The sequence below is a fragment of the Cherax quadricarinatus genome, chromosome 8 (assembly GCF_038502225.1).
Source record: "Cherax quadricarinatus isolate ZL_2023a chromosome 8, ASM3850222v1, whole genome shotgun sequence".
Classification (NCBI taxonomy): Eukaryota; Metazoa; Arthropoda; class Malacostraca; order Decapoda; family Parastacidae; genus Cherax; species Cherax quadricarinatus.
The window spans coordinates 11,014,309-11,038,414 of NC_091299.1; the positions used below are offsets into that span (position 1 = coordinate 11,014,309).

The 24,106-nt window shown below is 42.4% G+C and overlaps 1 protein-coding gene across 4 annotated transcripts in view; it reads right to left on the reverse strand.

The window, feature by feature from the left end:
• LOC128685419 (CUE domain-containing protein 2) overlaps positions 1–24,106 on the reverse strand; it is a 108,493-nt gene that overhangs the window by 8,376 nt on the left and 76,011 nt on the right. For 3 of the 4 annotated variants that reach the window (XM_070082861.1, XM_070082863.1, XM_070082862.1), the window contains 3 exons: positions 19,185–19,351; positions 18,640–18,813; positions 4,855–4,995 (listed from right to left, as the gene is read on the reverse strand). In XM_070082861.1, coding sequence (XP_069938962.1) covers positions 4,855–4,995; positions 18,640–18,813; positions 19,185–19,351 — 482 coding nt within the window. The remainder of the gene's footprint in view (positions 1–4,854; positions 4,996–18,639; positions 18,814–19,184; positions 19,352–24,106) is intronic. The other variant, XM_070082864.1, reaches the window with a different exon arrangement.

The window sequence follows — 24,106 nt, forward strand, 5'->3', positions numbered from 1 at the left end:
CCTCCTCCAGTCCACTACCAACTATCAGGACCCTCCCCCTCAAGCACCAACACAGCTCATGAATGAAATGCATTCCTCAAAACTAAAGGATGTATTCTTTGCTAAAGAGTATAGGTAAGCCCACACTGAGAGCCACATGATACGGTTGTAGATCTGCTGTAAATAAAGTTGCTGCTTGGTCAGCTATCTTTGTCAATCTTGTTTCTTGCAATAGCCACTGCTGCTAATGCTTTAAATTGCAAGATTTCATCATAGAAGCAGCAGATACAAGATCATGTAATTGTTTCTTCTGAAGCATAACACCAATTCCAATTTGCAGTGGTGTTGGCAATTTCTGACTACATTTGTGATATGCTCATTAATAATTAATGGAAATAATGACTTAAGAAATTGCAATGACGTGGCTGCAAATAAATAACAGAAAGGGTGAGGCTCAAACTCATGGCATGGGAATTATTTTTAGGGTTCCCTTATCATGGGTTTGAGCCCCACCCATTCTGTGAACTGATTTTTAAAGGCAATACTGTACTGATTCTAAATTATTAATAACTAAAAGAAACAGGATTGTGCTAAGAATACACCCTTATGGAACACCTGCTTCAACAAAGGCTGGAGAGACGCTGTTAATTATTTAACACTAAAGTGTCGAGATCATAAAAATCTTGAGAGTAAGTGGGAGTTGGCCTCACAGATCAAAAGAATGAACCTGTTAGTAAGATGTGATATAGCCCTACCGAATCACAAGTTTTCTCTAAGCTGAAAAAGGCCACCACCAAAAACTGGCTTTTGGTAAAAAATATCATGACTGTATGAAGATGAAGTATAGGATCAAGAGAAGAACTATCTCTTCACTATCCAAAATGTTGTGGGAATATATAGCAGTGTTTCTCTAAGTACTTCACTAGTCTCCTGTTAGGCATTTCACTGTCCAGACCCACGATTAGAAACTTGTCAACACTGTCCAACCCCTCAAGGAAGGTTCCTTGATGTTGGTGAGGGGCTCTTGATTTAGGGAATTGGATCTGTGCTCCAGTTCCCCGAATTAAGCCTGAATGCCTTCCACATCCCCCCCCCCCAGGCGCTGTATAATTCTCCGGGTTTAGCGCTTCCCCCTTGATTATAATAAATAATAACACTGTCCAAGAATTTCCAATTTTTTTTTTTTTTTTTTTTTGTGAAATGGTAGAGAATCTTTTTCTGAAGATAATAAAACAAAAAGTACTAAATTTGATGGCAAACTGACAAAATTACGCTTTCACAAATTTTCCTGTGTCAGTGATATTTAGGCATTGGCGATTTTGCCCACTTTGAGTCCTATTTTAGGCCAATTACACTGTTCCATTTGATCAAATTCCTAGCTATTTGGATAGGATGCCTTACATTTTATCAATTGAGCACAAGAAGCCACCCAATCAACTATTTCAACATCCCAATAAAGTGATCAGAAATTGGTAATTTAGCCAATTTCACACAAATTTCAAAACATTCCAATTTTAAAATAGGGTGCAGAATAAACAATGCAGACATTCCTGGCACTAAAATAACATTTCCTATGTTCATTAGTTATGTTCCCAGGCTTTACACATGAATTCCATTTTGATTTTCATTCACACAAAAAAAATAGAAGATTTACTATCATGCAATACTGTAATAATTATATAAATAATATCAGTGCATTCATGAATGCATATTAGGGCCACCAGCTGGACACGCACTGGACGAGTGACAATTTGTTTAGTTTTGAATATTTGTTTACTCTTGAATATTTCCACTACTTTGAGCTCAATTTCAAACTATCTTCAGTCCTGAAACCAATCAAAATCATCCTGTTTCTGTAATATATCTTCCATTCTATCAAATAAGATCAAGAAACTGAGAATATGTATACCTATAAGAACCATACAAAAATACACCACAAAGTCGCTCTGTTAAAGCAAAAATACGGTTGTAGTTTTTTCCTCATGCACTGCGTGCTGCAGGATTTTTTTTATATGGTGCTCACTTAATGCACAGATCCATTCTCTCATATCTAGGCCCAAATTTACTGCTCACAACTTATCTGAGTGAGTTAAGCTCATGGTGTAGTACAACGGTACCAACACTGGCTTCAAAGCCATTATAAAACGGGACCGATAACGAAAGGGTTAAAACAAACATTAGCACCAATAAGCATGACTGGCTGCTCATATGACACATCAGATATGTGCTGTTGCTTGTTTATAATCTAAATAGCAGGCAGAGGTACAATTATAGATACTGGCCACACACAGCATGTTTCAGTCAGATAATCATAGGACAATTTAGTGACCACCAGGGTATGCATGTATTATAATGCTTACCTGTGTTTTGTGGGATAGAGATTCCAGAAACTGAGAAAAAAGAGATGTAACAAATTCATGAATAACTCATCAGTGGAGGTTTCTGTGATAGAGAAGAAATAAGTGGCATAAAAAAGAACAAAGGCTAATTTGCATATTCAAACTGTCACTGAGTGTGGCAATAAAGAAGAATGATGAAGAGGTCACCATCGTAGAGCTTATTTACCACAAAATATATGATAAATACAGTATGTCAACAACCAGCAGAAATTGGGATACATTAATATTGACATCCTGCACTTGCCATGTCTCCCTCACTGCACAGTAAATATCTTGATGCTGAATCATAGAAAGTAGTTCAAGTTTTCAGCAACAGTGTTGCCTTCACCACCTCTTGTAGCTGGTGGTACTGAAATAGATTATTTACTACTAGGTGAACATGGGCAGTGAGAAGACTAACACCCAGGTACCTATTTACTGCTAGGTGAACAGGTACAGTAAGTGTACACACAATTGTCCATACATCTTGAGATAAGATTTTCTTCGGATTTTTAACCCCTCAGGGTTAGCCACCCAGGATAACCCAAGAAAGGCAGTGCGTCATCGAGGGACTGTCAGTCTTATTTCCATCGGGGGTCCTCAATCTTGTCCCCCAGGATGCGACCTACACCAGTCAACTAACATCCAGGTACCTGCCTGCTAGGTGAACAGGACAACAGGTGTAAGGAAACACGTCAAAATGTTTCCACCCCGCTGAGAATCGAACCCGGGCCCCTCAGCATGTGAAGTGAGAGCTTTGCCAGCCAGGCCATGGGGCCTGTTGTTGCCACTGCTATTGCTACTCCTGCTGCTGCTTTGATGATGACAGTGGTGCTGCTGCTTTGATGATGGCAGTGCTGCTGCTGCTGTTTTGATGATGGCAGCAGTGCTGCTGCTTTGATGATGGTAGCGGTGCGGCTGCTTTGATGATGGCAGCAGTGCTGCTGCTTTGATGATGGCAGAGGTGCTGCTGTTTTGATGATGGCAGTGGTGCTGCTGTTTTGATGATGGCAGCAGTGTTGCTGTTTTGATGATAGCAGTTGTGCTGCTGTTTTGATGATGGCAGCAGTGCTGCTGCTTTGATGATGGCAGTGCTGCTGCTGTTTTGATGAGGGCAGTGGTGCTGCTGTTTTGATGATGGCAGCAGTGCAGCTTTGATGATAGCAGCAGTGCTGCTGTTTTGATGATGGCAGCAGTGCTGCTGTTTTGATGATGGCAGCAGTGCTGCTGCTTTGTTGATGGCAGCAGTGCTGCTGCTTTGTTGATGGCAGTGGTGCTGCTGTTTTGATGATGGCAGTGGTGCTGCTGCTTTGATGATGACAGCAGTGCTGCTGTTTTGATAATGGCAGTGGTGCTGCTGTTTTGATAATGGCAGCAGGTCTGCTGCTTTGATGATGGCAGAGGTGCTGCTGCTTTGATGATGACAGTAGTGCTGTTGCTTTGATGATGGCAGCGGTGCTACTGTTTTGATGATGGCAGCAAGTCTGCTGCTTTAATGATGGCAGCAGTGCTGCTGTTTTGATGAGGGCAGCGGGGCTGCTGCTTTGATGATGGCAGTGGTGCTGCTGTTTTGATGATGGCAGCAGGGTTGCTGCTTTGACGATGGCAGCGGTGCTGTTGCTTTGATGATGGCAGCGGTGCTACTGTTTTGATGATGGCAGCAAGTCTGCTGCTTTAATGATGGCAGCAGTGCTGCTGTTTTGATGAGGGCAGCGGGGCTGCTGCTTTGATGATGGCAGTGGTGCTGCTGTTTTGATGATGGCAGCAGTGCTGCTGTTGTGATGATGGCAGTGGGGCTGCTGCTTTGACAATGGCAGCAGTGCTGCTGCTTTGATGATGGCAACGGTGATGCTGTTTTGATGATGGCAGTAGGTCTGCTGTTTTGATGATGGCAGCAGTGCTGCTGTTTTGATGATGGCAGTGGTGCTGATGTTGAATAGGTGCTTTTGCTGCTGGCAATGTTACTTCTGGCTGTGATGTTGCTACTAGCAGTGAAGGTGACAGTGGTACATGTTAGTCGATGCATAGTAGCATATTACAATTGTTGGGTGATGGTATAACCACAAAATACTTGGTAAACAATAGTCAGAATGGGATAAGACTAAGGAAACATCTTAGGCCCAACAGGGCGGCAAGCAGCGCTTACGAACCTACCACACGACAAGACTGAGTATTTGATGATCATTATTTTTGTTTCCTGACAGCAAATACAGGGAGCTTTTGATTATTATTATTATAATCAAAAAAGAAGCGCTAAGCCACAAGGACTATACAGAGGGAGCTTTTGAGAGCTCACTAAGTTGAAAATGTACTGTGAAAATGCACTTCTTGTGGGAGAATAGTCTATATACATAACTAAGATTCAAGATTCTCAAAAAAGAAATTAAAAAAAATTGTTGTGTGATACCTATCCTGTATTTTCATAGGAGGGATGGCAAATGGACTACAAACAAGTTAGAATTTTTTACTACAAAGAGAAGCATGCTGAAATATTTACACAAGTTACCCATTTAGGGGCCACAGGCCTATGTTCTCTGGCATCATCATCATGATCAACAAATCCATATCTGTTGAGAATAGATGTTCTTACTTCTTTATCATCAATCTGACTCTTGTTGCCCTTTGCTCCAGGAACAAGCTGAAATAAAATATCACATAATCATCTTAATGCAAGTGAAACATCAGACTGACATAAGAATATTATTACAAGAAAGTTATATTATAAACTAACTGTAAAATACAAAGGTACACAGTACAAAGCATGACTTACAAACTGAAATAAAAATACATTTTAAAAGAACAGGCAGTAGACCAACTGCCAGGTGAGCTACAGTGCTGAAAATAGAGGGTGACAACTGTAAATGGTGTAGTAGGCAAGTCTGGAGTGCCAGGGTTAAATGAAAATGGAAGCCCTTAATTGAGTTGTGTGTAGACAGGGATTTGGAAATAGTTAATCTTTATTTTGAGAAAAAGAGGAAGTATGCAAGATATGATATAGGTTAATGGGCAGACTTAAGGATGTGCAAGCTTTCAGAGAGAGATATGTCAGATCATTATTTAACGGTAGCTATAGTAAGAGTAAAGGGTGGAAGGAGTACAGAGAGACTGGCAGCAGTGAGTAAGAGGGAAGTGAGAGTACAGTGGAACCTTGAGTTTCGGCCATTTTGAGTTCTGGTCGCTTTTTTCGCCTAAATTTTGTCCTGAGCTTCGAACAATACCCTGAGTTTCGGCCATTGTACCAGACCTGTCCACCTGCCTGCGCATCAGTCTGGCTTTGTTTCTCCTCAAGTGAACATTACCTCGTGCGTTCATCCAAACATTTCACAATAATCCATTGTTTTTTTGTGCTTGTTGATTGAGTGCGACTGCTACATAATTAACCATGGGCCCAAAAAACTTTGGTAAAGAAAGTGAGAAACACGATAGAACTGAAGAAAGAAATTGTCAAAAAATACGCAAGTGGTATGCACGTGCTTCAGCACATGAAAAGGTGAGGCAGTTGCACGCAGATCTCGTAAAGAAAATGCCTGGAACGAGTGCTGCTGTTAGTGAATTTAAGGCTAGCAGAGGCTGGTTCGACAACTTCAAGAAGCGTAGTGGCATACACTGTGTTGTAAGGCATGGCAAGGCTGCAAGTTCAGACAAATGTACGGCTGAAAAATTCGTGCACGAATTCAAGGACTATGTAGAGGCTGAACGATTCGTCCCCCAACAAGTGTTCCATTGTGACGAAATAGGCCTGTCTTGGAAGAAAATGCCAAAGAGGACCTACATCAAACAGGAGGAAAAGGCACTGCCAGGAGACAAGCCTATGAAGGATAGGCTAATTTTTTTGTTCTGTGCTAATGCTAGTTGTGAGGGAAAAGTTCAATAGATAGGAGTAGCGAGGAAGTATATAGTAACAATAGTTTCATTGCCGGCTACTTGTTAAGGTAGGGTAAGTCAAGCTCCCGCTATTCCCGCCTTTTTTCCCCTCCCCGAAAGTGATAGTTTCATTGCCGGCTACTTGTTGAGGTAGGGTAAGTCAAGCTCCCGCTATTCCCGCCTTTTTTTTCCCCCACCCCGAAAGTGATAGTTTGACTGCCGGCTGCTTGTTAAGGTAGGGTCAGTCTAGCTCCCGCTATCCCTTCCCCTCCTTCTCCCCCCCCCCGAAAGGTGACGTGTGGGGCTCCGGTCCAAACAGTAATCACTAGACTCACAGCTCCCAGCACTACTGTAAGTACATGCCTGCCTTGTATTCTAGTGGATTTATTGGTTGAAAGCTTCACTTTTGACCAATAATAAACTTAGTCCTTTCAGTCTTGCTCTAGGTTGACTGTTGTAATAATCACCACATCTTTTAGGTATTGTACTTATCATGGAGAGTGATTTCTTAAGCAGTGGGTAACCTGTCTATCTTTCCAGCTTGGAGGACAGAGAGGGTCACCTGCCAATCAACGAGCAGAACTGATGGAGATGGACTAACGTCCTGAGACTTCCCCTTTTTGGATTTAATTGCCTGTGCACCTGTATGAAATTGCAGGACGTAACCCCTCATCATTGCAGTGGTAAAGAACCTGCTTTCCTGTCATCGGGATATAATACTCACGGCTATACTGTGAAGAACAAACCGGTGGGTTGTAACCAACACCTGCGACCCCCTCCCCTATCATCAGCAACGGCTACAATTTCAACAACACAGTGTCACCAACACCAGACACCCAAGTTTTAAATTAGCGTTGAATTCAGTTATTTATATTTTTCATTTTTCATTTTCTTTAATGTAGGATTAATATTTCATATTTTATATTTTCTATATAATAAAGTGTTTATGTTTGTCTGTTATTATTTCTTTTTCTATTCACTAATTTTCCTGAGGAGGAGCCAGCCTTGGTAATACTGTCTGAAGTTGTTACAGGGCTGAGTAAGCCTTCACACTAGTGGGGATTTCAAAGTGAAGCCTCTACTGGTGTATCACTTTGAAAATCCCAGTGCGTTCAGGAAAAACAATGTCATCAAGAGTAGATTGTGTGTGATGAGGGATAACAATAAGGCATGGGTCACAAGGTAAATTTTCATTGACTGGGTCCATGAAGTGTTTGGCTCGAGTGTGAAAAAATACCTCCAGGAAAATAAATTGCCACTCAAGTGCCTCCTGGTACGGGACAATGCTCCTGCTCATCCTCCAAACTTGGTAGACCAAATGTCTATGGACTTCAGTTTTATAACAGTGAAGTTCTTACCTCCTAACACCACTCCTCTCATCCAGCCAATGGACCAGAAGGTCATTTCAAACTTCAAAAAACTCTACTCCAAAGCAGTGTTTCAAAGGTGCTCTAAAGTGACCTCGGACACTGAACTGGCCCTAAGAGAGTTTTGGAGGAATCACTTCAATATCTACAACTGCATAAGCCTTATAGGTAAGGCTTTGCAGGGAGTGATTTCCAGGACTTTGAACTCTGCTTGGAGAAAATTGTGGCCAGATTATGTCCAAGAGAAGGACTTTGAAGGGTTTGAGACTGACCCTGTCAACCCTATACCTGTTGTGAAATCTATTGTGTCTTTGGGGATGTCCATGGGGTTGGAGGTGAGTAGCCAGGATGTGGAAGAGTTGGAGGAGGACCACAGGGAAAACCTAACCACTGAAGAGCTGCAAGACCTTCATCTGGAACAGCAACAGATCACAGCTGAGGAACTTGCTTTAGAGGAGGAAGAGGGAGAGAAGTAGATGCCTTCTTCAGTGATTAAGATTTGTGCAATGTGGATTAGGGTGCAAGCTTTTGCTGAGAAATATCACCCTGAGCAAGCTGTTGCAAGCCGTGTCTGCAACATGTTCAGTGACAAAACCATGTTCCATTTCAGACAAATGCTAAAGAGAAGCCAGAAACAGACCTCTCTGGACAGTTTTTTTTTTTTTTGTGCAACAGGGGTCCAGTGACTCTCAAGCTGGTCCTAGTGCCATTAAAAAACAAAGAAGGGAAGTAACCCCAGACAGGGACTAGATACCTGAGGTCCTTATGTAAGGGGATTCCCCTTCCAAACAATAATCAGTCCTCCATCTCTCCTTCCTGTCTTCCATACACCAACAATAGTCTTCAATAAAGGTATGTAAATGTGATTTTAAATGTTTATTTAAATGTTTATTTATCTATTTTATTAGTCATTTAAGTACTGTATGTACAGTAGACCATTATTTAACATGGCAGTTATGCTCCTGAAAACACTGTGTTAGGTAAAACCGTGTTAGATGAACTGAAGAACTTATGGGAAAAATAGGGTTATGTTCCTGAGAGCCCCAAAAAAAACAAAACTTTTTTTAGGCCTCCACATCTTATAAAAATAAAAGTGAATATGTAATTGTAGTTCATTGTTGTGATGTATTATGTTATTTTTACTGCTTAAGACTACAAATGTAACAGAAATAATAGTATTTCTTACCTTAAATTGTGGGTGCTGGTGTTTGTGGATGATTGTGAAGAGAGTGGAGAGTTGTGCTGTGGCCCTACTGGGCTGAGATGGATGGTAGAGGTTCTGGTACTGAAGTTGATGGTTGTACTGGAGTGTCTAACTTTAAGTCATTCAGTCAATCAAGTCATTCAGAAAGTCAGTCAGTGACACAAACTTATGTTTACCTCTTTTTTATGTGTACAAAGTAACACTTCATTATGGCCACAGGATGTCTTGTCTAATATCTTTGTTTCCTTCGTTAATTCTAGGACTTAACCCTTTGACTGTTTCTGTCTTACGAGCCACCGTGTTTGACAAGCTGGTAGGCCCACATGTGAGAGAATGGGTCCGTGTGGTCAGTGTGCACCATATAAAAAAAATCCTGCAGCAGGCAGTGCATAATAATAAAAAAAAAAACTCCGACCATTTTTTTTAATTAAAACCCTTAAACAGTCCTAACACGCAGCACCCCGAATATTTTGAAAAAAAAAAAAAAAAAAAAATTCATAGAAAAAAGGGCACATTATTTTAAGTGTTTTAGAATAAAAAAAATTAGGGTCAGTACTTACAGAGATATGAGGCCGAGAAGTTGGCACTGGATGCTCATGTGACGGCAACATGGAGTCCTGCTGCTTGCAGAAGTGTTGCCGATATACCTTTTTTTCTATTTTTCATATTATTTTATATAATTTTTATTTTCTGATAATTACAATTTATAGTAGTTCTTGTCATTTCATAACCAATCTTCGTTCTGACACGAGTATTAGGTACTGAAATTGTACTCAAATTGTCACAACGACATTGACAGGTGGACATTTACACCTGTGTTGGTCATTTACTATTGTCTTGGAATATAAACCAAGTATTTATAGGTCCCAGCAATGTTTTGGATATGTGGAAGTATATAAGGAGGAGGAGGAGGAGGAGGAGGAAGAGGAGGAGGGAGGGATGGAGGGGGAGGGGGGAGGGTGGGGGAGGGAGGGAGGGGGAGAGAGGGAGAGAGGGAGGGGGAGGAGGAGGGAGAAGGAGGGAGGAGGAGGAGGGAGGAGGAGGAGGAGGGAGAAGGAGGAGGAGGGAGGCGAGAGGAGGTGAGAGGAGGAGGGAGGTGAGAGGAGGAGGAGGAGGAAGGTGGAGGAGGAAGAGGGAGGAGGAGGAAGAGGGGAGCAGGAGGAGGGAGGGAGAGGGAGGAGGAGGAGGGAGAGGGAGGAGGAGGGAGAGGAAGAGGAGGGAGAGGGAGGAGGAGGAGGGAGAGGGGGGAGGAGGAGGGAGAGGGAGGAGGAGGAGGGAGAGGGAGGAGGAGGGAGAGGGAGGAGGAGGAGGAGGAGGAGGGAGAGGGAGAGGGAGGAGGAGGAGGAGGGAGGAAGAGGGAGGAGGAGGAGGAGGAGGAGGGAGAGGGAGGAGGAGGGAGAGAGAGGAAGAGGAGGGAGAGGGAGGAGGAGGGAGAGAGAGGAGGGAGGGAGAGGGAGGAGGAGGAGGGAGAGGGAGGAGGAGGGAGAGGGAGGAAGAGGGAGAGGGAGGAGGAGGAGGGAGAGGGAGGAGGAGGAGGGAGAGGGAGGAGGAGGAGGGAGGAGGAGGGAGAGGGAGGAGGGAGAGGGAGGTGGAGGGAGAGGGAGGAGGGAGAGGGAGGAGGAGGGAGGGAGGAGGAGGAGGGAGAGGGAGGAGGGAGAGGGAGGAGGAGGGTGAGGGAGGAGGAGGAGGGAGAGGGAGGAGGAGGAGGGAGAGGGAGGAGGAGGAGGGAGAGGGAGGAGGAGGAGGGAGAGGGAGGAGGAGGAGGGAGAGGGAGGAGGAGGGAGAGGGTGAGGGAGGAGGAGGGAGAGGGAGGAGGAGGAGGGAGAGGGAGGAGGAAGAGGGAGGAGGGAGAGGGAGAGGGAGGAGGAGGAGGGAGGAGGAGGAGGAAGAGGGAGGAGGAGGAAGAGGGAGGAGGAGGAAGAGGGAGGAGGAGGAAGAGGGAGGAGGAGGAGGAGGGAGGAGAAGGGGGAGGAGGAGGAGGGAGAAGGGGGAGGAGGAGGAGGGAGAGGGGGAGGAGGGAGAGGAGAAGGAGGGAGAAGGAGGGAGGAGGAGGAGAGGGGAGGAGGGAGGAGGAGGGGGAGGAGGAGGGGGGAGGAGGAGGGAGGAGGAGGAGGAGGAGGGAGGAGGAAGGAGGAGGAAGGAGGAGGAAGGAGGAGGAAGGAGGAGGAGGGGGAGGAGGGGAGGAGGATGAGGGAGGAGGAGGGAGAAGGATGGAGGAGGAAGGAGGAGGAGGGAGGAGGAGGAGGAGGAGGGTGGAGGAGGAGGGAGGAGGAGGAGGGAGAAGGAGGAGGAGGAGGAGGAGGGAGGAGGAGGAGGAGGAGGGAGGAGGAGGAGGAATAGGAGGAGGAGGGAGGAGGAGGAATAGGAGGAGGAGATGGAGGAGGAGGAATAGGAGGAGGAGATGGAGGAGGAGGAATAGGAGGAGGAAGAGAATAATAGTAGTAGTAGTAGTAACAATAATACTTAATAATAATAATACATAATAATAATAAGTTCCCTTGAGGCATGAAAAGCAAAGTCCACCCCGGACAGTGACATGATTAGGGGAGATAACATCTGACGTTTGATGAGCATACACGAGGGTAGGGGAGGATGCAGCTGATAAGAAAAGATTAAATGACCATCTCCCTCCCTTTGTTTTTGCTGGTACACAAACATTTCTGTCTGTCTATTTGTCTGTCTGTCAAGCTCCCTGTCTATCTGTCTAGCTCTCTGTTTCAGAAAGAGCCACAAGACTGCATCATCACCTTTACTCACATCTTCAAGCGGAGTATAGCACTTTGTCTGGATTTTTGGGTTATCCTAGGTAATTTATACTACGTGTATACTTGTATTTATGTGTACCTGTGAGACAGACAAAGAAAGACTGAAAGAGATAGATAGAGACAGATAGACAAAGCCAGCGACAGAGACAGATAGAGATAGAGATCGACAGACCCTAAACTTGGGGTTAACATCACTTTCCTCTTAAAAGAGAAGTGTTAATATGACATTACATCAGTGAATCCTTCGTTTGCCGCACTGTTTGCTCTAGCTAGCGCTCACGCTCCCATAAGGCACTAAATGGTCCCAGATTTTTTTAATACTGTGCACACCAGTGTTAAGACCAATTCTATGCTGACCAGGCATCTCAGGCCAATGGTGCCAAATTTGGAGGCAGGAAAAATAAAAAGTATTGGGGCTCTACGCGTAAGAACGTTTGACCGTTAGGGGTTAAAATGCCAACTTTGTAGTCTATTTTTGTATAGTATTTATGGTTGTATTCTCGTTTTCTTGGTCTCATTTGATAGAATGGAAAACATATTATAGAAACAGAGGTGATTTTGATTGGTCTTACTATGAAAAGAATCTTGTAATGGAGCTCAAAATAGGGGAAATGTTTGATTTATGCCGATGTTCAAAAGTAAACAAATGATGTCATTTTCCAATAAATGTCCAAGTAGCCATTCTAATATGCAGTAATGAATGGGTTGACATTATTTATACAATTATTACAATATTGCAGTAGTCTGCATAACAGTAAATCTTTTATTTTTTGTTTGAATAAAAATTCAAAATAGAAAGCAAGAGTAATATCAGAGGGGCCTGGAGACATAACTGATGAACAAAGAAAATGTTATTTTAGAGCCAGAAATGTCTGCATTGTTCATTCTGGACCCTATTTTGAAATTGTCATACTGTATTTTTTTTTAATTTTCGTGAAATTGGCCAAACTGTAAATTTCTGACCACATTATTGGGTAGTTGAAATCGGTAAATGGGCAGTTTCTTGTACTCAATCGATAGAAAAAATGAAGTTCTAAAGAAATAGCTATGAGTTTGGTCGACTGGAACAATGGAATTAGCCAAAAAGAGGGGTCAAAGTGGGCGAAATCGCCGATTCGTAAATATCTCCGAGGTCGCTAACTTTGCGAGAGCGTAATTCCATCAGTTTTCCATCAAATTTCCTTCTTTTGGTGTCATTACAATCAGGAAAAGATTCTCTATCATTTCATAAGAATTTTTTTTTTTTTTCTGAAATTTTGCGACACCACAGTCAAGGGTTAAATGCTTACACCTTTTCCTACCACTTTGAGCAACACTGGTATGTGTACTGGGTGTCATGATTGCTTGGCAGATACAAGATATAGCAATTAAAAGATCAAAACACAATTCACAATCACAAGCTTGGAGCAGAGAAGTTGGACTGGACACGTATGAACTATGAATGATGGTGGGGTGGTGTCGAGGGTGGCTGGAGACAGCAGAGGTCTCCCCCGCTGATCCACAACAAGGCAGCCGCATGAGGAAAAGGGAAGTTTTTTTTTCCTTCCCGCAAACTGAACCATGTTAAATTCATCTTAGACGTGTTACATAAAATTGTGCCGCAATTCTTCAATTGTGCTATACCCAAGTCGTGCCAAATAAACTCGTGCTAAATGATGGTCTACTGTATATTTATAATTATGTATTTTGTGTTTGTAAAACTATAGTTATTTTTTTTTTATTATCACACTGGCCGATTCCCACCAAGGCAGGGTGGCCCGAAAAATAAAAACTTTCACCATCATTCACTCCATCACTGTCTTGCCAGAAGGGTGCTTTACACTACAGTTTTTAAACTGCAACATTAACACCCCTCCTTCAGAGTGCAGGCACTGTACTTCCCATCTCCAGGTCTCAAGTCCGGCCTGCCGGTTTCCCTGAACCCCTTCATAAATGTTACTTTGCTCACACTCCAACAGCACGTCAAGTATTAAAAACCATTCGTCTCCATTCACTCCTATCAAACACGCTCACGCATGCCTGCTGGAAGTCCAAGCCTCTCGCACACAAAACCTCCTTTACCCCCTCCCTCCAACCTTTCCTAGGCCGACCCCTACCCCACCTTCCTTCCACTACAGACTGATACACTCTTGAAGTCATTCTGTTTCGCTCCATTCTCTCTACATGTCCGAACCACCTCAACAATCCTTCCTCAGCCCTCCGGACAACAGTTTTGGTAATCCCGCACCTCCTCCTAACTTCCAAACTACGAATTCTCTGCATTATATTCACACCACACATTGCCCTCAGACATGACATCTCCACTGCCTCCAGCCTTCTCCTCGCTGCAACATTCATCACCCATGCTTCACACCCATATAAGAGTGTTGGTAAAACTATACTCTCATACATTCCCCTCTTTGCCTCCAAGGACAAAGTTCTTTGTCTCCACAGACTCCTAAGTGCACCACTCACCCTTTTCCCCTCATCAATTCTATGATTCACCTCATCCTTCATAGACCCATCCGCTGACACGTCCACTCCCAAATATCTGAATACATTCACCTCTTCCATACTCTCTCCCTCCAATCTGATATCCAATCTTTCATCATCTAATATTTTTATCCTCATAACCTTACTCTTTCCTGTGTTCACTTTTAATTTTCTTCTTTTGCACACCCTACCAAATTCATCCACCAATCTCTGCAACTTCTCTTCAGAATCTCCCAGGAGCACAGTGTCATCAGCAAAGAGCAACTGTGACAACTCCCACTTTACATGTGATTCTTTATCTGTTCACTTATATGTTTCACTGTAAACACCTGGTCCACACACCTCCTACCTTTCCTAAAGCCTCCTTGTTCATCTGCTATCCTGTTCTCAGTCTTACTTTTAATTCTTTCAATAATAACTCTACCATACACTTTACCAGGTATACTCAGCAGACTTATCCCCCTATAATTTTTGCACTCTCTTTTGTCCCCTTTGCCTTTATACAAAGGAACTATGCATGCTCTCTGCATGCATAGTTATTCTATAGTTATTCTTTAGTTATTCTATAGTTATTCTTTAAAAAATGTTTTTTTTTTTTTAATATTTTTGGGTGTCTGGAACGGATTGGTTGGATTTACATTATTTCTTATGGGAAATACTGCTTTGACTATTGAACAATCTGAGCTTTGGCCGAGCTTCTGGAACAGATTATGGCCGAAACTTGATGTTCCACTGTAAGTGAATTAAGGAAGAAGACAGTTTTGGAAAGAGATAAGCAACAATTGAGGGAAAGGCAGGCAAGAGAACTCAAAGGAAATGAAGAGGTGATCATGAAGGTATGGGGTCAATTTGATTAAGAATGCATTGTGAGATAAAGAGAAAATATAGCATACGAGAGGTTATTGCAGTGCAAAAATGACCGACAGAAGGCTGAGTATATGGACAGGAAGAGGGAGGTTAGAAGAGTTGAGGAAATGCAAAAGGAAAGTCAATAAGAGAATGAGGAAGTCTTTATCAGGAACTTTTGCTGAGAATAAGAGATAGTTTTGGAGAGAGATCAATATGGTGAAGATGCCTGGAGAGCAAATGGACTTAACAGTTAAAAATGAAAGAAAGAGGGTGTTAGATGGGGAGGTGGGGTACAGGAAAGTCAACATAATATTTTGAAGTATTGTTGAATATTAATGAAGGCGAGAAAATTATTTCATGCACTGGGCAAGAAAGGATAAGATTGTATCAGGATTGAAGAGGAACCTGAGGTGGATGTGGGGAAAGTGCACAAGCCAGTGGGTAGAATGAAAGAAGTTAAAACAACTAAGATACATGGGATTAAGAAAGAGATGCTTAAAGAAGAAGAGATACAATGGACCCTCGAATTTTGCAATTAATCCGTTTTAGAGTGTGTGGCGAAAGTTGAAATTTACGAATAGCGAGACCATTTTCCTCATAAGAAATAATGTAAATCCAATTAATCCATTCCAGACACCCAAAAGTATTATCAAAAATATTTTTTTACATTAAAGATAGATTTACAAACAGAAAAGAATGAGAAATTAAGTATAAAACAATAATAACATCACACTTACCTTCATTGAAGACTCTTGTTGGTGTATGGAAGACGGGAGGAGGGGAGAGGGGTTAGGGTGATGTTCCTCCACAAATGTTTGCACCTCACTTCACTTTGCACAAATGTCCTTAATCTTTGAAGAAGGCACCTTCTTCCCTCTCTCTTCCTCCTCCTCTAAAGCAATTTCCTCAGCTGGTGTGCATAAGAACATAAGAAAGCAGGAACACTGCAACAGACCTGTTGGCCAATACTAGGCAGGTCCTTCACAAACCATCCCACTAACAGAATATTTGCCCAACCCAATTTTCAATGATCCCAAAGCAATAAGCCTTAATAATGAATATCAAAATGGTATACAATACCGACAGGTTGGTAGGTAAGACACATAGGCAACAGTTAGGCAACTTTATTCAGAAACGTTTTGCCTACACAGTAGGCTTTTTCAGTTGACTCTTAGAAAGTAAGTAGGAGCAGTTGAATTGTGAAGACGATGTAATCAGTCCATCACCCTTGAAGTCGTAGATTTGAGGTTGTCAGTCCCTCAGCCTGGAGAAGAGTTCTGTTCCATAGTCTGAAACTATCTAATAGTTTCCATAGTCTGAAACTATCTGACAGTTTCAGACTATGGAACAGAACTCCTCTCCAGGATGAGGAACTGACAACCTCAAATCTATGACTTCAAGGGTGATGGACTGATTACATCGTCTTCACATCTCTACTACTCTTGCCTACTTTCTCTACTCGACTGAAGAAGCCTACTGTGTAGGCGAAATGTTTCATAATAAAGTTGCCTAACTGTTGCCTATGTGTCTTACCTACCAAGCTTTGATAATTCTATTCACTCATGCACAAGTCCCACTCAAATCAAATCGTGTGTGTGGGAAAATACCCTGTCTGGTGTGTGGGGAAGTACCCTGGCTGGTGAGTGGGGAAGTGCCCTGGCTGGTGTACATAAGAAAGCAGGAACACTGCAGCAGACCTGTTGGCCCATACTATGCAGGTCCTTCACAACCCATCCCACTAACAGAATATTTGCCCAACCCAATTTTCAATCCCCAAGCACTCATGGGTAAGTCCCAGCAAATTAGATCATGTGTGTGTGGGGGAAATATCCTGGCTGATGCGTTCTTTCTTGAATTCTATCGTGTTTCTCGCCTTCTTTACCAAAGGGTTGGAACTAGGAGCTTTCTTTTGGCCTAGGGTAGCTTATTTAGCAGTTGCAAGCACAAAAAAGAATGGATTATTACGAAATGTATCGTATGAACGCATGGGGTGATGGTCACTCGCCAATAAACAATGCCACATTGACTGGGAATGGTGTGTGGGGTGCCTTTGTGTGGTGCAGACGCTGGGAGGCCACTCATACACGTTCCGGACGAAAGACAAATGGCAAGCCAAATTACGAACCGCGAGGCTATATTTTGACGAAAATTTTGTCAAGTCAAAATTTACGAAGCGCGAGCCTTACAAAACTTGAGGGTCCACTGTACAATGTTGAAGTGGTCATTGTATTTAATTAGCATATGATTAAAAGAAGGGAAGGTACTAAAAGATTGGCACAGAATGTGCATAGTTCCCCTGTATAACGAAAAAGGCAACAAAAGATAAAAAAAAAGAATGGAAGGGGTGAGAGAGTTTGTGTGCAAGGGGCTTGGACATACAGCAAGCATGTGTGAACGTCTTAGAAAGGAGTGAATGGAGACAAATGTTTTTTGGGAGTTGATGAGTTGTTGGAGTGTGAGCAGAGTTAATAATATTTTGTGAAGGGATTCAGGGAAACCAGTTAGCCAGACTTGAGTCCTGGAGGTGGGAAGTACAATGTTTGCACTTTAAAGGAGGGGTTTAGGATATTGACTGTATGGAGTGACACCTGAAATGTCATATCTGGGCACCTCTGCAAAGACAGTGATTATGTGCAAATGATGGTGAAAGTGTTTCTTTCTTTGTTTGGGTCACTCTGCCTCAGTGGGAGATGGCCGACATGTCTGTTGAGTATACTGGGTCAAGTTTACAACAGAATTATTATTCAAAGGGTTAGGGGTAAGACAAAGTAGGATTGCAAAGAAGCAAGGGAGATTTAGGAAGGGTAAGGGATGTGTAGACCAAATGTTTACATTGAAGGATGTGTGTAGTGCTTAGAAAAGGGTAGAAAGTTGTTTGCTGTATTTATGGATTTAGAGAAGGCATATGAAAAGGTGGATAGGGAGACCAAGTGGCAGATGTTGCAAATGTACAGACTAGGAAGTAGGATATTAAAAGCAGTTAAGTTTTATAGAGAAAGCAAAGCTCAAGTTAGAATATGTAAGAGGAAGAGAGACTATTTTCCGGTGAAAGCAGGACTTAAACAGGGATGTATGATGTCCCATGGTTGTTTAACATATTTATAGATGAGCTGTATAAAGAAGTGAATGATAGGGTGTTGGGAAGACGTGTGGGATTAAAAGATATTGGATCTGACACCAATGACATAGCTCTTTTGTGTTGATTCAGAAGATGAGTTGCAAAGGCTGGTGGACGAATTTGGGAGGTATGTCAAAGAATTAAATTAAGAGTGGATGCAAAAGAATAGCAAGGGTAGGCCTGGTTAGTTTCCAATTAAGTTTAATCTAATTTCTTTAACCTAACTGTATCTCCACCAGCTTGTCATACATCATACATACTAAACTGGTTCCTAAGCATCTAGCTAAATGAGAGATATATACCTTTTTATCTGTCAGTCTGCAGTAGAAACTTAAAACTCATTGCAGTAATAAGTTAACTCATAATTATTGTTATCATCCTAGCACAGGGAGTTTGCAACTTCTTGCCAAGACTGGTTAAGAGTGAAAATATCCACAGTTTTGTCACCACCTTTAGTTCCTCACAAAACAAAATTCTTCTGTACGTATTGCCCATAAAAACAAACTAAGAATCATATAAAAATTAATGTTATCAAAACATAAATGGCATTATTTAATCTGCACCAGAACATTTTAATTTTATTCATTACTATATAATATAAATAGCTTGCTCATGGTATACGTGAAGAAAAATATAATCATACCTTGCTATTTGTGTTAGCCTTGATGCTGATGCCTTGCTCCTGGCGCTGAAGAATAAGGGTTGTGGCGTGTTCCAAGTCACCTCCACAGCTAGCTAAACAGTGTTGTACTTCCAGGTTGCAAGTTCCTGGGAACATCTCAAGTAAGGTTGCCAAGCCCTCCGTGTATTCATTTTGCTGAAAGTAAGATTGCAATTCTTTTATGCAAACTAATTTGGGCGAGCTCTAAATTTAACCTCAAAGTTTTAGTTAAGTTCCCAGAGTTACCTAGAGTGCTAAAGCCACCTTTGGATGACTTTATCTTGTAGCAAGTCTAACCTTTCAAGTTAGCATCAATTTCACTGGGTATAGTAGACATCACTTGAGATTTATGAGAATTAATTAGATTAAGTAAAAATACAAGCAGCAGAAATCAAGTTCTTAAATGCTGGATACAGAGTTAGGTGAGGGGACAAACTAAGAAATATACAGTAAATGTTGGAAGATTACAGTATATGGAACATTACTTGCTACAATATTCAAAATATTCTCTTGTATTAAAAACTTACTTCATCTCCATTGGTACTATTCTGTTCATCTGATCCACTTGATGTCTCAGAAAGTTTCTGAGATCTTTCACTCGTTTCACTTATTGACTGTGAGTTGCAATGTTTGCGAGTTTCCACAGGGAATGATGATATCAGAGCATCTAATGTTAAATCTTTGCCGGATTTCACTGAAAATAAATAAACAAACATTTCGTGTAATGTAATTACATCCTCCCTCATGGGTGAAAAGTACTCTAGTAATTCTTATTTCTGAATGAGGTAACTAAAATATTCATTAATGATTTGCTGGTACTTCCGGCCCGGGTCTTATCCAGATGGCGACCCAGCGAAATATACGTGTATCCAACTACTGAACACCCATGTGTCATACCAAAGTACAGTACAGCATAACAAAATGCTGCATACACTTTCTGTAACTTTTATTATATTGCTTCAGGAGTACTTACCCTTTTTACTTTAATAAACCTTATTACTGCTTAACTGTGTTTACAAGAAGGAAACTTCAGCTCCTAGACTGTTGCCTTTTATCCATATTTTAACTTGCAATTGTCAATTTGTTTAATTTAAAATGGCCTATTTGTAACTACAAGAGCAGAGCTATGCTTGTGCTCTCATTTTCATTAACCCTTTGGGGGTTTCAGCCGTACTAGTACGGCTTATGACCCAGGGTTTTTGACATACTAGTACGCTTAAATTCTAGCGCCCTCAAATCTAGTGGGAGAAAGCTGGTAGGCATACATATGAAAGAATGGGTCTATGTGGTCAGTGTTTACCTGGAGTTTACCTGGAGAGAGTTCCGGGGGTCAACGCCCCCGCGGCCCGGTCTGTGACCAGGCCTCCTGGTGGATCAGAGCCTGATCAACCAGGCTGTTGCTGCTGGCTGCACACAAACCAACGTACGAGCCACAGCCCGGCTAGTCAGGAACCGACTTTAGGTGCTTGTCCAGTGCCAGCATGAAGACTGCCAGGGGTCTGTTGGTAATCCCCCTTATGTATGCTGGGAGGCAGTTGAACAGTCTCGGGCCCCTGACACTTATTGTATGGTCTCTTAACGTGCTAGTGACACCCCTGCTTTTCATTGGGGGGATGTTGCATCGTCTGCCAAGTCTTTTGCTTTCGTAGTGAGTGATTTTCGTGTGCAAGTTCGGTACTAGTCCCTCTAGGATTTTCCAGGTGTATATAATCATGTATCTCTCCCGCCTGCGTTTCAGGGAATACAGGTTTAGGAACCTCAGTATAAAAAAATCCTGCAGCACACAGTACATAATGAGAAAAAAAAAAAACTTTGACCGTGTTTTTCGTTTGGTATTTATTGCTGTATTCTAGTTTTCTTGGTCTCATTTTATAGAATGGAAGACATATTACAGAAATTGAGATGATTTTGACTGGTTTTACAATGAAAAGTACCTTGAAATTGAGCTCGAAGTAGCAGAAATGTCCGATTTTTACCAAAGTTCAAAAGTAAACAAATCATGCCAAGCGTCCAATACACGTCAACTGGTGAGTCTAATATTCTTTCACAAGTGCGCTGATATTATTTATACCATTTCTACACTAATGCAGCAGTCTGCATAACAGTAAATCTTCTATTCTTTGTAAGAATAAAAATTGAAAGTGGAAAGCCAAAGAAATATAAGAGGGGCCTGGGGATGTGACTAACGAACAGAGGAAATGTTATTTTAGTGCCATGAATGTCTTTCTTGTTTATTCTGGACCCTATTTGGAAATTGGCATCTTTTGAAATTTGTGTGAAATTGGCAAAATTGCTGAAGTCTGACCACTGTATTGGATAGTTGAAATCAGTAAATGGGTGGTTTCTTGTACTCATTCAATAGAAAAAATGGAGTTCTAGAGAAATAGTTATGATTTTTGTCGACTAGTACACTGGAATTGGCCAAAAATAGGGCTCAAAGTGGGCAAAATCGCCGATGCGTAAACATCGTCGAGACCGCTAACTTTGCGAGAGCATAATTCCGTAAGTTTTCCATCAAATTTCATACTTTTGGTGTCATTATGATCGGGAAAAGATTATCTATCTTTTCATAAGAAAAAATAATTTTTTTTTTAATTTGGCCGACCCTGAAAACAAGTCTCGGAGAGGGTCTGTCGATCCTCAAAGGGTTAACACAAACTCTCAAATGCTCTGACATTAAATGTCCCTTGTGTGACGAGATTTAAAAAATAATTCTCTTCTAAAATAATAGAGAATAAATTTCTGAAAGTAAGACCAAAAATAATGAAATTACAAAAGCATGAGTTTGAAGGGCATGGATCAACAGTGGGTCTTGCCATCTGGCACCCAATATTTTCATTTTTCATATTTCTATTTTTTTTATATATTTTTGGTTTATTGTCAATTATAAACATTAAAACATGGTTTTCTATGGACACTGGCTGTATTATCAAGCATCTTCATACCCAAATTTTGTGGCACAAAATTCCACACAAAAATAGTTTATAAACGCTCACTAAACCTTACATTTGTATCTACTTCATTTTTTTTTTTTACTGTTTTTAACATACACACATTATGTATACTGTATATACTATTAGAATTGGTACATGGAATTCCTCAAAACAAGGTGTATAAGAAATAGTGATGTCCCACAGGACTTACAGATATACAGTGGTACCTAGAGTTACGAACTTAATTCGTTCCAGAAGACTGTTCCAGTGCTGATACCGAACAAATTTGTTCCCATAAGGAATAATGCAAATTAGATTAGTCTGTTTCAGACCCCAAAAATACACTTACAAAAGCACCTTACAAAAATACACTTACATTATTGTTCAAGTTGGGAGCTGTTCGAAACTCAAGGTGCCACTGTATCTTGTATCTTTGCAATGATGATATCCTCTCATGGCATAAGCACACACACACATCACTTCTGAGCCTTTATTTTATTTTCAGTGGGAGTAATTAGTACTAAGTAGTGACTGTGATCACTAGACCTCAGACCAAATTAAAATTATTAGGCTTGAGTTTGTAACCTGTGGATTAGCTGGGTTTGAAGTGAAATTAAGGGCATTTTGAAAAAGCAAAAAGGCACAAAACCGTGACTGGAACAATACACAAATATTCCGCACATAGGAGAGAGGAGCTTATGATGATGTTTTGGTCTGACTTGGACCAAAGTCACACTGACAGGAAGGAGGGAGCCAGTATGTATATGTATGTGTGTGTGTATATATATATAGGCAAGCTAGCAGGGATGGAGGAAGAGAGGAAGTAGGAGTAGCGGTAAAGATAAAACTGGTTGTGTAAAGTAAGGAGAGAGAGAGAGAGAGAGAGAGAGAGAGAGAGAGAGAGAGAGAGAGAGAGAGAGAGAGAGAGAGAGAGAGAGAGAGAGAGAGAGAGAGAGAGAGAGAGAGAGAGAGAGAGAGATAGAGAGAGAGATATAGAGATAGAGATAGAGATAGATAGAAAGAGAGAGACAGAAAGAGAGAGAGAGAGAAAGAGAGGAGGCAGAGGAGGCGGAGGAGGTGGAGGAGGCGGAGGAGGCGGAGGAGGAGGAGGAGGAGGAGGAGGCGGAGGAGGCGGATGAGGAGGCAGTAAAGGAGGCGGAGGTGGAGGCGGAGGAGGCGGAGGAGGAGGCGGAGGAGGAGGAGGAGGAGAAGAAGGAGGCGGAGGAGGCGGAGGAGGCGGAGGAGGCGGAGGAGGAGGAGGAGGAGGAGGAGGAGGCGGAGGAGGAGGCGGAGGAGGAGGAGGAGGAGGCGGAGGAGGAGGAGGCAGAGGAGGAGGAGGCGGAGGAGGAGGAGGCGGAGGAGGAGGCAGAGGAGGAGGAGGCGGAGGAGGAGGAGGCGGAGGCGGAGGAGGAGGAGGCGGAGGAGGAGGAGGCGGAGGCGGAGGAGGCGGCGGAGGTGGAGGCGGCGGAGGTGGAGGCAGCGGAGGTGGAGGCGGCGGAGGTGGAGGCGGCGGCAGAGGCGGCGGCAGAGGCAGCGGCAGCAGCAGCAGCAGCAGCAAGCCTAACACTTCTTTTGTGCTCCTTGAGTCTGTCAGAAAGGTCACAGCCAGTTTCTCCAAAGTACAGTGATACCTCGAGTTTTGAACAGCTCCCAACTCGAACAATTATGTAAGTGTGTTTTTGTAAGTGCTTTTATAAGTGTATTTTTGGGGGTCTGAAACGGACTAATCTAATTTACATTATTCCTTATGGGAACAAATTTGTTCGGTATTGGCACTCAAACAGCCTTCTGGAACAAATTAACTTCGTAACTTGAGGTACCACTGTACTGAAGAGGAACATGAAATAGAGTAGACATCAGGGGGCATCTATAGCAGGAGGAGAGGTACAAACAAGATTAGTGCGAAGGGTGTTAGTCTGGCGAAAAGTAAGTTTGATGTCTAAGGAATAGAGAGAGTTGTTGAGATTAGAAAGACCAGATTACTGGGAAGGCAGAGAACAGATTTCCCAGGAGTAGGAAGTTTGGGAGGGAAGAAAGTCCATTTAGCATGTAAGAAGGCAGAGTTTACAAAATGGGAAAGGTTGTCAAGGTGAAAGAATGAATTACGAAGAGTGGAAATGTCTGATTTAAGGAACTGAAGGTCACAAATGTGGAGAGCATGGAGAGAGCGAGAGAGAGATAAGAACATTTTTCTTGACAGAGGGAGCATGATAAGAAAAGTAATGAATGTACATGCCACTGTGCATAGGCCTGCAATACATGGAAAAAGCAAAACCTGTATCCGAATGGTGGATACATACATCAAGGAAGGAAGGCGCTAGATTATCAAGGGCAGTGGGAAATGATTGGAAGAGGCTAGAGTCAAGAGGCCAAAGAGCAAAGATGTTATCTACATAGCAGAAGAATAGTTTCCAAGTATTCCATGTAAAGGTTAGCAAGAACAGGGGATGGAGGAGAGCCCATAGCAACACCGAAGGTTTGAGAATAATATTTACCTTGGAAGGAAAAGGAATTTG